The sequence below is a fragment of the Ovis canadensis genome, chromosome 5 (assembly GCF_042477335.2).
Source record: "Ovis canadensis isolate MfBH-ARS-UI-01 breed Bighorn chromosome 5, ARS-UI_OviCan_v2, whole genome shotgun sequence".
Classification (NCBI taxonomy): domain Eukaryota; kingdom Metazoa; phylum Chordata; class Mammalia; order Artiodactyla; family Bovidae; genus Ovis; species Ovis canadensis.
This window is the reverse complement of record NC_091249.1, coordinates 26,201,427-26,213,768: the sequence shown is the minus strand read 5'-3', so window position 1 is coordinate 26,213,768 and position 12,342 is coordinate 26,201,427. Positions and strand designations below refer to the sequence as shown.

The 12,342-nt window shown below is 45.9% G+C and overlaps 1 protein-coding gene across 1 annotated transcript in view; it reads left to right on the top strand.

The window, feature by feature from the left end:
• The window catches only part of MUC16 (mucin 16, cell surface associated), a 113,524-nt gene that overhangs the window by 34,472 nt on the left and 66,710 nt on the right, over nucleotides 1-12,342 (top strand). The window contains exons 4-15 of the mRNA XM_069590304.1: nucleotides 1,450-1,554; nucleotides 5,187-5,325; nucleotides 5,410-5,975; nucleotides 6,188-6,305; nucleotides 6,403-7,001; nucleotides 7,095-7,346; nucleotides 7,416-8,038; nucleotides 8,120-8,414; nucleotides 8,472-9,404; nucleotides 9,684-9,806; nucleotides 11,464-11,597; nucleotides 11,691-11,758. Of these exons, the coding sequence (XP_069446405.1) occupies nucleotides 1,450-1,554; nucleotides 5,187-5,325; nucleotides 5,410-5,975; nucleotides 6,188-6,305; nucleotides 6,403-7,001; nucleotides 7,095-7,346; nucleotides 7,416-8,038; nucleotides 8,120-8,414; nucleotides 8,472-9,404; nucleotides 9,684-9,806; nucleotides 11,464-11,597; nucleotides 11,691-11,758 (3,955 nt within the window). The remainder of the gene's footprint in view (nucleotides 1-1,449; nucleotides 1,555-5,186; nucleotides 5,326-5,409; nucleotides 5,976-6,187; nucleotides 6,306-6,402; nucleotides 7,002-7,094; nucleotides 7,347-7,415; nucleotides 8,039-8,119; nucleotides 8,415-8,471; nucleotides 9,405-9,683; nucleotides 9,807-11,463; nucleotides 11,598-11,690; nucleotides 11,759-12,342) is intronic.

Below are 12,342 nucleotides of genomic sequence, written 5' to 3'. Positions count from 1 at the left end.
TTGGGGAAACAAAACTAAGTAAGCAAGCAGTTGAGTAATTAGAGTACCATGATGGATGTTTTAACATTACTGCTAATGCTAATGATGGCAATAATAATAACAGCAACAAACGTTTATAGAACACTTCTTCTGTGTCAAATGCTATTCTAGTAAGTTGTTTAATTCCCATTGGAACACAGTTTGAGAAGGAATTATTATAAACCCGGTTTACAAGTGAGTTATATAGATATAGAGAGAGGTTGAGTAATTTGTTCAAAATCATTAAAGCTGGTAAAAGTAAGAACTCAGACTATCTAAGCAAAAGCGTGGCACTAGGAACCACGCTCTTAACCATTCAGTTAGGTGGGAATGGTCAGAGAGGTAGGAGAAGCAGCAGGAGATTCCTAGAAGCCAGAAGGGAGAGTTTTGAGAAGTACTGGTTAGTTCTGTCAAATGCTGCAGAAGAGCCAAGTTGAAATAAGGTGAGAAGTTCTTTGACAACATGTGGTCCTCAAAGATTCTAGGAGCATCACTGAGTTTTAGAGGACTGAAACAACAGGTAAAATAATGCATAAATAAAAGGAGAGATCCCCCCTTTAAACTGAGCCTGTTTCTATATTGAGAACAGAATCAGCAAGGGAAAGAAAAAGGAATGAATGAAAACCGAGGGGAAAAGTATCTGTGGATATGGGAGGACCTTAAGACCTAGGAGGAGAAATACCACATTCAAAAGAACAGCAGATGAGGGAGGGAACTTAGGGGGATTTCATTCCATGGATAAGTTGAGTTCAACCACAGATTTTGTTCTGGACACAAATCCAGTGAGGCCCTCCAACTAGTCCAGCACCTGTTCACTAGGCAATATGTGCAGGAGGGTGATTTATTTCTCAAACTAGCTTTAACAATTCACAACCAAGTTAAACACATTGAATGGGATTGATGCACTCTTAAAACATTGGTTGGTAGTCGAGTGATGGGTGTTCAGAAAGCAAATGATGAATGGAACGGTAAAAAGGTAGAACTATGGTTGGGTGGGAGGAAGGAAGAAAGGGAGAATGAAGAGAGAGACGACTGAAGAAAAGATGGGTGTATAGTGGGAAGGATGAAAATAAGGAAGATGGATGGAAGGAAGGGTCAAAGGAAATAGAGATTGAAGAAATAAGGACGAAAAGTTGCAAAGAAAGAAGAAATATGAAAAGAAAGATGCATGGTAGGAAGAAGGGATAAAAGGATGAATGGATGAAAGAATAAATGCGTAGATATAGGGGTAGATGGATGGATGAATCTCTGGGTGAATGGATGGATCTATGAACGGGTGTGACCACTCAAGACATATAGCCCTGGTTCCGGTCCATACAGATGGTTGAGAAGAATCGAGTTGTGTAGTCGAATTAAGCGGATCCATTTAGATCATGTTCTCCTTCTGGAAGAGATAGTTACCTTAGGTTTCTTCCCTACCTTCTCCTACAGGGACTGATGACATTGTGAAGCATATCACAAAGATACCCAATAAAGCAGCCCATGGAGGCACCACCATCCATACTCCCCAGGCACCCACATCTGCTAGTCTTACAGGTAGGTTCAGCATTTTATTTCCCAATAATCTGACTTATGCTTTTATTTCTTGCCTGAGAAAGATGAAATGTTTCCTTTTGAAAATTTTTAAATTTTTTATTTCTTTCTTTTATTCATGTGTTTTGGGCTGTGTTGGGTCTTTGTTACTGCGCACGCTTTTCTCTAGTTGCAGAGAGCAGGGGATACCCCCTAGCTGCGGTTCTTGGGGTTCTCATCACAGTGGCTCCTCTTGTAATGGAGTGCTGGCTTTAGGGCATGCAGGCTTCAGTAGCTGCAGCACCGGGGGCTCAGTAGCTGTGGTTCCCGGGCTCTCGAGCAGAGGCTCAATAGTTGCGGCACAAAGGCTTTGTTGCTCCGCAGCATGTGCGATCTTCCCAGATCAGGGATGGAACTTGCGTCTCCTGCACTGACAGGTGGACTCTTCACCACTGGGCCACCAGGGAAGCCCTGTTTCTTTGGACAAAGAACTATATGGAGTTGCCATGGGCTTCACTGTCCCAGTTGGATCTTTGTCAAGTAGTTACCAGGTAGATGCTACTTTTCCTTCCCTCCTAACATGGCTGAGTGAATTTAGCTCAAGGTTGAATGCGTCAGCTTCACATATTCACTTAATTCTAAAAAGGCTTATTATTAATTTACTGTGTGTTAGAGACTGTGACATAAACGAAAATACTTTGGCATTGCATCCGTGGAGCTCTCTCAGTCCAGTAGAGGAGACAGCAAAGGAACAAAATAATGATGATGTAACTTTTATCAGCTTTTATTGGAGATTAGTTGGCTTACAATGTTGTGTTAGCTTCATACAGCAAAGTGAATGTTTCATGTATCATATACATATAGCCACTCTTTAAAAAAAGATTTATTTATCTGTGTTGGGTCTTGTTGCAGCATGCAAACTCTTAGTTGTGGCACTTGGGATCTAGTTCCTGACTAGGGATCAAACCCAGGTCCTCTGCATTGGGAGCATGGAATCTTAGCCATTGGACCACCAGGGAAGTTCCTATCCACTCTTTTTCAGATTCTTTTTCCATATACGCCATTACATAGTATTGACTAGAGTGCCCTCTGCTATACAAGAAGTCCTCATTAGGAGTATTTTGGCTGTGCCAGGTAGCATGTGGGATCTTAGTTCCCCAACCAGTGATCAAACCTGCATCCCCAGCATTGGAAGTGCAGCATCTTAACCACAGCTACAGGGCCCAGTCAAAACAAGAAAAAAACAGTGATCTAATTTTCTTAGCTTTCCTCTCCTCCTTTTTCTGCTTTCACTCATTTTAGATTAGAGAGTATTCCATGGTCCTGAGTTATTTACATTCTCTGGAATTTGGGTAACATAGCTGCCACCTCTCTATATTTAATAAAAAGAGCAATTCGATTTATTTGGCTTACAGAGAGCTCTTTCATTTTATGTGCATGGTTCTTTGTTAAGGAGAGTTTTACTTCATTATGTTTTTAAATTTTGTTTCTGTTATTTTTATGATTTCTACCTGAGTGAGGAAAAAAAAAAACTTATGTTGGTTTCCATTTTCAATTTTTCATTGTTCTCTTTTTTATTTTCACACCCTTAATATGTATAATTAATTCAGAAACTGATTTTTAAAAATCCTGTTCCTATTTTAAATAAATACTTTCAAACAAACCCACAACAACAACAAAAAGAATTCGTGGAGGAGGTGCGGCCCAAGGTGAGTCAGGCAAGGAACATGCATGCTAAGTCAATTCAGTCATGACAGACTCTGAGGCCCCATGGACTGAAGCCCACCAGGGTCATCTGCCCATGGGATTCTCCAGGCAAGAATACTGGAATGGGTTGCCATGCTCTCCTCCAGGGGATCTTCTGGACCCAGGAATCGAACCTGCATCTCTTACATCTCCTACATTGGCAGCCAGGTTCTTTACCACTAGCACCACCTGGGAAGCCCCAGGTAAGGTGAGAGCATTTTCCCATTCCAGAAGGATCTCAGCACACACCAGGCAGACATTTCTCTTCCTTTCCTGACGTGGAGACAAAATAAGCAATTGCCAACCCAGTAAATAGTAATCATGTTGTCCCAATTTTGTGTCCGTCCTACCCGTCACAGGATTATCAACAGGAGGGACAGAGAGGACAGAGACCACTGCCACAGCTCTGAAGACCACAGTGACAGTGACTACCAGAGTGTCTACTCCCACTTCAGGAATGCTGCCTCTCCTCAGGACATCAGATAAAAAGGCCAGCACAAGCACAATAGGAACGATCATCACAACCCCAGACAGTCCAAAGATGACAGCCTCTTTGACCATCAGACCTGGAGATGAGACCAGCACCACAGTTCCTATGACAACCCCATCCATTTTCAGTAGAGGACCAGAGACTACACCCTCACTGGTCCCTAGTTCTGGGGCAGAAACCAGTGCAGCTGTTCCAATTCTGACTGTTTCCTCAGATGAACCAGAGACCACAACCTCATGGGTCACCCATCCTGCAGAGACCAGTTCAACTGTTTCCAGGGCAATCTTCAATATTTCTCATAGTGAATCAGACAGCACACCCCCAACAACTACAAGTTCTGGGAAAGAAGTCAGTACAGCTGTTCCAACTCCAACTGTCTCCCGTGAAGTACTGGGGATGGTGACCTCACTGGTTGCTAGTCCTGGGACAGAGACCAGCTCAGCTGATCAAACTCTGGCTGTTTCCCCTGGTAAGCCAGAAACAACAGTCTCCTTGATTACCCATCCTGGGACACAGACCAATTTAAGTGTTCCAACTCCAACTGTCTCCCCTGAGGTATCAAGGGTGGAAATCTCACCAACCACCAGTTCTGGGGCAGAGACCAGCACAATTTTTCCAACTATGACTGATTTCCCACATGAACAAGAGACAACAGCCTCATGGGTCACCAATCATGGGACAGAAGCCAGTTCCATTTTTTCAACTTTGACTGTCTCCCCTGATGAACAAGTTACAACAGCCTCATGGCTCCTTTCCACAGAGACCAGCACACCTGATTCCAAAACAACTATGAATTTTTTCCCTAGAGAATTAGACACCACATCTTCAGCAACCACCAGTCCAGGGGTAGAAGCCAGTTCAGCCACTCCAGTGATGACTAACTCATCTAGCAAACCAGTGATGGTGACCTCCCTGGTTATTAGTTCTGGAACAGACACCAGTACAACCTTCCCGACTTTGACTGGGTTCCCGCATGAATTAGAGTCAACAGTGTCCTTGGTCACCCAACCTCCAGAGTCTGACCCAACTGTTTCTAAGACAATGCCTATTTCCCATAATGAATCAGATACCATGCTCTCAGTGGTCACCAGTCTTGGAGCAAAAGTCAGTTCTGCTGTCCCAACTACAACTGTCTCACCTGGTGTATCAGGAATGGTGACCTCACTGGTTACCAGTTCCACAGCAGAGACTAGTTCAACTTCTCCAACTCTGACTGGTTCTCTACATGAACCAGAGACTACAGCCTCATGGGTCACTCATTCTGAGAGAAAAGTCAGTTCAACTGTTCCAACTATGACTATTTTCCCTGAGAAGTCAGATACAACAGTCTCTTTCGTTGCCCATCCTGAAGAGACCAGCCCAACTGTTCCCAGGAAAACCTCCAACGTTTCCCATAGTGAATCAAACACCACATTCTCAGTGGCTACAAGTCCTGGGGAAGAATTCAGTTCAGCTGTCCCAGCTACAACTGTCTCACCTGCTGTATCAGGGATAGTGACCTCACAGGTTACCAGTTCTGTGGCACAGACCAGTACAACTTTTCCAACTGTGACTGACTCTATGTACAAATCAGAGACAACAGCATCAGGGGTCACCCATACTGAGAAAGATGCAAGTTCAGCAATTCCAACTATGACTATTCTCCCTGGGAAGCCAGATACAACAGTCTCACTGGTTACCCATCCTGAAGAGACCAGCCTAAATATTCCCAGGACAACCCCCAATGTTTCCCAGAGTGAATTTGACACCACACCTTCAATAGCCACTAGTCCTGGGGCAGAAGGCAGTTCAGCTGTCCCAGCTATGACTACCTCACCTGGTATACCAGAGATGATGACTTCACTGATTACCAGTTCTGTTGCAGAGGCTAGTACAACTTTTCCAACTCTGACTGATTCCACACACAAACCAGAGACAACAGCCTCAGGGATCACCCACTCTGGGACTGAAACAAGTACAGCTGTTCCAACTATGACTGTTTCACCTGAGAAGCCAAATACAACAATCTCAGTGGCCACCCATCCTGAAGAGACAAGTCCAACTTTACCCAGGACAACCCCCAGTGTTTCCCATACTGAAACAGACACCACATTCTCAACAGCCACCAGTCCTGGGACAGAATCTAGTTCAGCAATCCCAGCTACAACTGTCTCACCTAGTGTAACCAAGTTGGTGACCTCTCTGGTTACTGGTTCTGGGGAAGAAATTAGTACCACTCTTCCTACACTGACTGCTTCTCCAGGTCAAATGGAAACCACAGCCTCGTGGATGACTCGTTCTGAGCCAAAAGCCAGTGCAGCTAGTCCAACTGCAACTGTTTCCACTCATGTACCACATACAGTGAACCCACAAGCCACCAGTTCTGAGACAAATGCTAGTATGGCTATTCCGGCTCTGACACTTTCTCCCGTTGAGCCAAAGACCACAGCCTCATTGGTCACTCATCCTGGGGTGCAGGCCAGTTCAGCTACTTCAGTTGTCTTCTCTGCTATGCCAAGCTTGGGGACCTCACTTTTCACAAGTTCTGGGACAGAGACAAGTACAGCTTTTACAATTCCAACTGATTATTCACATAAACCAGAGACAGCAGCCTCATGGGTCATGCATTCTATGGAGACCAATACTCCTATTTCCAGAACAACTCTGAGTTTTCCTCATAGTAAATCAGACATCACACCCTCAATGGCTACAAGTTCTGAGGCAGAAGCCAGTTCAGCCATTCCAACTACAGCTATCTCCCCTAGTGTACCAGATGTTATGACTTCTCTGATCACTACTGCGAGAGCAGAGATCAGTACAACTTTTAGAACTATGACTGATTCTACACACGAACCAGAGGCAACAGCCTTAGCAGTCACCCACTCTGGGACAAAAACAAATTCAGCTATTCTAACTATGACTGTTTCCCCTGGGAAGCCAGACACAACAGTCTCACTGGTCACCCATTCTGAAGAGACCAGCCACACTGTTCCAAGGACAACCTCCAGTGTTTCCCAGGGTGAATCGGACACCACACCCTCAATGACTACCAGTCCTGCAGCAGAAGTCAGTTCAGCTGTCCCAGCTATGACTGTCCCACCCAGTATACCAGGAATGGTGACCTCACTGGTTACCAGTTCTGAGGCAGAGACCAGTACCACTTTTCGAACTCTGACTGATTCCTTATATGAATCGAAGACCACAACCTCATGGATCACCCATTCTGGGACAAAAGCCAGTTCAGCTGTTCCAACTTTTCCAATTCTGACTGATTCTACTCACAAACCAGAGACGACAGCCTCAGAGGTCACCCATTCTGGGAAAGAAACAAGTTCAGCTATTTCAACTATGACTGTTTCTGCTGGGAAGCCAGATACAACAGTCTCACTGGTCACCCATTCTGAAGAGACCAGCCCAACTGTTCCCAGGACAACCTCCAAAGTTTCCCAGAGTGAATCAGACACCACACTTTCAACAGCCACCAGTCCTGGGACAGAAACAAGTTCAGCTCTCCCAGCTACAACTGTCTCACCTGGTGTATCAGGGATGGTGACTTCTCTGGTTACCAGTTCTGTGACAGAGATCAGTACAACTTTTCCAATCCAGACTAATTCCACACTGAAACCAGAGACTACAGCCTCAGGGGTCACCCAGACTGAAACAAGTTCAGCTGTTCCAATTCTGGTTGTTTCTCCTAGAAAGCCAGATACAACAGTCTCACTTGTCACTCATCCTGAAGAGACCAGCTCAACTGTTCTCGAGACAACCCTCAGTGTTTCCCATAGTGAATCAAACACAACACCCTCAACAAGCACAAGTCCTGAGGCAGAAACCAGTTCAGCTGTCCCAGCTACAACTGTCTCACTTGGTGTTCCAGGGCTGGTGACCTCACTGGTTACCAGTTCCATGGCAGAGACCAGTATAGTTGTTCCAACTCTGACTAATTCCATGAACAAACCAGAGACTATAGCCTCAGGGGTGACCCACACAGAAACAAGTTCAGCTGTTCCAACTATGGCTGTTTCCCATGGGAAGCCAGATACCACAGTCTCACTGGTTACTCATCCTGAAGAGACCAGCCCAACTGTTCCCAGGATAACCTCCAATGTTTCCCAGAGTGAATCAGACACCATACCCTCAAAAGCCACCAGTCCTGGGGCAGACACCAGTTCACCTGTCCCAGCTACAACTGTCTTACCTGGTGTGCCAGGGATGGTGACTTCACTGGTTACCAGTTCTGGGACAGAGACCAGTAGAGCTTTTCCAGCTCTAACTGATTCCCTACATGAACCAGCAACCACAACCTCATGGGTCACCCATTCTGAGACAAAAGCCAGTTCAACTGTTCAAACTATGACTGCTTCCGCTGGGAAGCCAGATACAACAGTCTCACTGGTCACCCATTCTGAAGAGACCAGCCCAACTGTTCCCAGGACAACCTCCAAAGTTTCCCAGAGTGAATCAGACACCAGACTTTCAACAGCCACCAGGCCTGGGACAGAAACAAGTTCAGCTGTCCCAGCTACAACTGTCTCACGTGGTGTATCAGGGATGGTGACTTCTCTGGTTACCAATTCCGTGACAGAGATCAGTACAACTTTTCCAACTCGGACTAATTCCACACTGAAACCAGAGACTACAGCCTCAGGGGTCACCCAGACTGAAACAAGTTCAGCCATTCCAATTCTGATTGTTTCTCCTGAAAAGCCAGATACAACAGTCTCAGTGGTCACCCATCCTGAAGAGACCAGCCCAACTGTTCCCAGGACAACCTCCAAAGTTTCCCAGAGTGAATCAGACACCACACCTTCAACAGCCACCAGTCCTGGGACAGAAACAAGTTCAGCTGTCCCAGCTACAACTGTCTCACCTGGTGTATCAGGGATGGTGACTTCTCTGGTTACCAATTCCGTGACAGAGATCAGTACAACTTTTCCAACTCGGACTAATTCCACACTGAAACCAGAGACTACAGCCTCAGGGGTCATCCAGACTGAAACAAGTTCAGCTGTTCCAATTCTGATTGTTTCTCCTGGAAAGCCAGACGCAACAGTCTCACTTGTCACCCATCCTGAAGAGACCAGCCCAACTGTTCCCAGGACAACCCCCAGTATTTCCCATAGTGAATCTGACACTACACCTTCAACGGCCACCAGACCTGGGACAGAAACCAGTTCAGCTGTCCCAGCTACAACTGTCTCCCCTGGTTTACCAGATACAGTGAGCTCTGAGACAGACACCACTATGGCTATTCTACCTCTGACTCTTTCTCCTGGTGAACCAGCAACCACAGCCTTATTAGTCACCTCTTCCAGTGCAGAGACGAGCACAACTTCTGCTTCAGCTGTTTTTCCTCATTTACCGGAAACCACAGCCTCACCGTCCTTCTGGCCTGAGTTGGAGACTAGCGCAGCTCCTCCATCTCAGACTGTTTCCCTCAGGCGGCCAGGAACATCCGCTTTCTTCACCATGCCTGTGACCGTGATAGCCGGGGCTGCTCTAAACCCAACTGTCTCCCTTGGGGTTTCTTCAGCAACAGCCTCGGTCCCCACTGGGGAGGCAGAACTCAGCACAGCCATGGCAGCGCCAGCTACTTCCCATGGTTTACCAGAGACCACAGGCTTCCTGGCCACCAGTCCTGAAGCCCAGGCCAGCACAAGCCTCCCTGCTCCGACTCTTTCCCCTGGTGGTCTTGGGCCTCCCAGGACCTCTGCAACAACTGTTGAGCTTTATCCTGTAACTGCTGGAAACACAGAAACCTCACCACCTGCAACCTCTGTTGAACTCTCAGAATTTCCCAAAACTGTGACAGGGGACACTGTGACCTTGAGACCATCGGAGACCACAATGCAACCTAAAACCAGTCATGTGGAAGGAGTAAGAACAACCACTATCCTGAAAACCGCCACTGTTGAGACCACTCATTTAGCTGCCACAGGTTCAAGCCCCACTGTGGCCGAGACCACAACCACCCTCAACACACTGGCTGGAAGTCCTTTTGCCCGTGTGACCACACCTGGAACATCCACCTTGGCCTCTGTGACTGTGACGTCAGGAACAAGTAAGAATGTTTTTATTGTGATAAAATATATACATACATATGAAATAATTGAAGTATTATTACCCACTCCAGTATTCTTGCTTGGAAAATCCCATAGGCAGAGAAGCCTGGCAGACTATAGTCCACAGAGTTACAAAGAGTTGGACACGACTAAGCAACTGGGCACATATGAAATAGTAGATACATTTACCAATCATATGTAAATGGATAGTTCAGCAGCATGAATTACATTGACACTATTGTGCAAACATCTCCACTATCTGTTTTCAAAATTTTTTATCACCCTGAACAGGGTCTGTGAACTCATTAGGCAAAAATTCCCCCTTTCCCACTCCTTCCAGCCCATGGTAACATCTAATCTATTCATGGTCTATATGAATTTGCCTATGATAGGTATTTCATATAAGAGGGATCACACAATGTATGTTTCCTTTTGTGTCTGGCTTCTTTTGTTTAGCATATCTTCAAGGTTCATCCATGTTGTAGTGTTTATCAGAACTTCATTCCTGTTTGTTGTTGCTGTTTAGTCACTAAGTCAAGTCAGATTCTTTTGAGACCCCATGGACTGTAGCACTCCAGGTTCCTCTGTCCATGGGATTTTCCAGGCAAGAATATTGGAGTGGGTTGCCATTTCCTTCTCCAGTGATCTTCTTGGCCCAAGGATCGAATTTGCATCTTCTGCATTGGCAGGCAGATTCTTTACCGCTGAGCCACCAGATGAATAATATTCCATTTGTATTGATGGGCCACATTTTGTCCAGTCACCTGTTGGACACTCAAGCTGTGTTCATCTTCTGGCTATGATGAATAATGCTCCTATGAACTTGGGTGTGCACCAATCTGTCTGAGTCCCTCTTTCCATTCCCTTTGGGTATACACCTAGAAGAGAAATTGTTAAGTCATTTGGTGAATTACTTTTTAGGGCTGCCTTCACAAAGTACAACAAACTGAGTGGCTTAAGCAACAGAAATTTATTGTCTCACAATTCTGGAGGCTGGAGGGGGACCCTGGGAGAATGCACAGAACGTGAACTGTAGAATTAACCTATCTTGGGTGGGGAGGAAGCTAGGATATTTATCCACCAACTCCCAGGAATCATTGCTACAGGGATGCTCCCTGGGCCTAAGTCTCCTAAGACAAAGAGATGCAGGTACTGGTATGTGCTGAAATGGTAAGAGCAAAGGGGAAGTGGGAATAAGGTGATCAATTCTGCATCCCAAGAAGCTACATGTTGTTGTTGCTTTTGTAGTCACCAAGTCATGTCTGACTCTTCACAACCCCATGGACTACAGCCCACCAGTCTCCTCTGTCCATGCGATTCTCCAGGCAAGAATACTGGAGTGGGTTGCCATGTCCTCCTCCAGGGAATCTTCCCGCCCGAGGGATTGAACCTGTGTCTCCTGCATTGGCAGGCAGGTTCTTCACCACTGAGCCACTAGGGATGCCCTAGGAATCCACGTAATCCCAAGCAAACTGGGATGGTTGGTCAGCTGATATGGGAGGATCTTGGACAGGGACTTCTTCATGGGGTGTCTCAGGTGGGACAGCCTATGCCAGGCACCCAGATGGGGCGTGGAGTAAAGGTGTGTCCTCAGAGCCTTAGCTCCCGCCCTCAGCCCAGGCTTAACTCAGGACTGGCCTCATTTTACTTTCCCAGCCACTGCAGCTGCAATTCCTTTCTTGATGCCTTTTACTGTCAACTTCACCATCACCAACCTGCGCTACACAGAAGACCTGGGAAACTCGGACTCTAAGATATTCAAAGACACTGAGAGACGCCTGCAGCTGCTGGTGAGAGACCCACACCAATGCCCACCTTGCCTCGGCCTCCCAACACCCTGCTGTCTTGTTCCCTCTCACTTGTCTCCCTCTCATTCTTTCCAGCTCAGGCCTTTGTTCAGAAACAGCAGCATTGGTTCCCGGTACGCCGGCTGTAGACTGACCTTGCTCAGGTGAGACGTCTCCCAGGGAACTAAGATCCCACGTGCTATGTGGCATGGCCAAAAGATTAAAAAAGAAGAAGAATGAGTGAATAATAGCCATATTTCTTCTAGCCCCACTCCCTGCCAAAAGAAAAGCATAATGAGGAAGGGGGTCATTGTTTCTATTTTTCCACAATATTACCATCTAGCCTTAGTGGAAGACACAGCAGGATATATGCCTCTGCAATCCATATTTACAATATTTCACCTTGTGGCCTCTGGAGAAAAAAAAAATCATTGTATACTCTTGAAAGAGTAAAAGTGAAAATAATATCTTAGTATAAATATAAAAATATTTTTCACTTGGTGGATGCCCTGTAAGGTTGAGGAACTCTAGGGGTGTCTGGGCTGCACTTTGAGAACTACTGTACTATGCTACAGGGACATGTGATGGGAATACTTTGAAGTGTATAGACAATAGCAAGCAGAATTCCCAGACAAGAGAGGAACGGGATCTCTCTTCCTTCCTGAAAAAGCCACTGCTTTGGGTGAATCACCGTAGGGTCAGCTTAAATTCAAGACAAAGATATTTTTTTCCTTTATTTATTTATTAA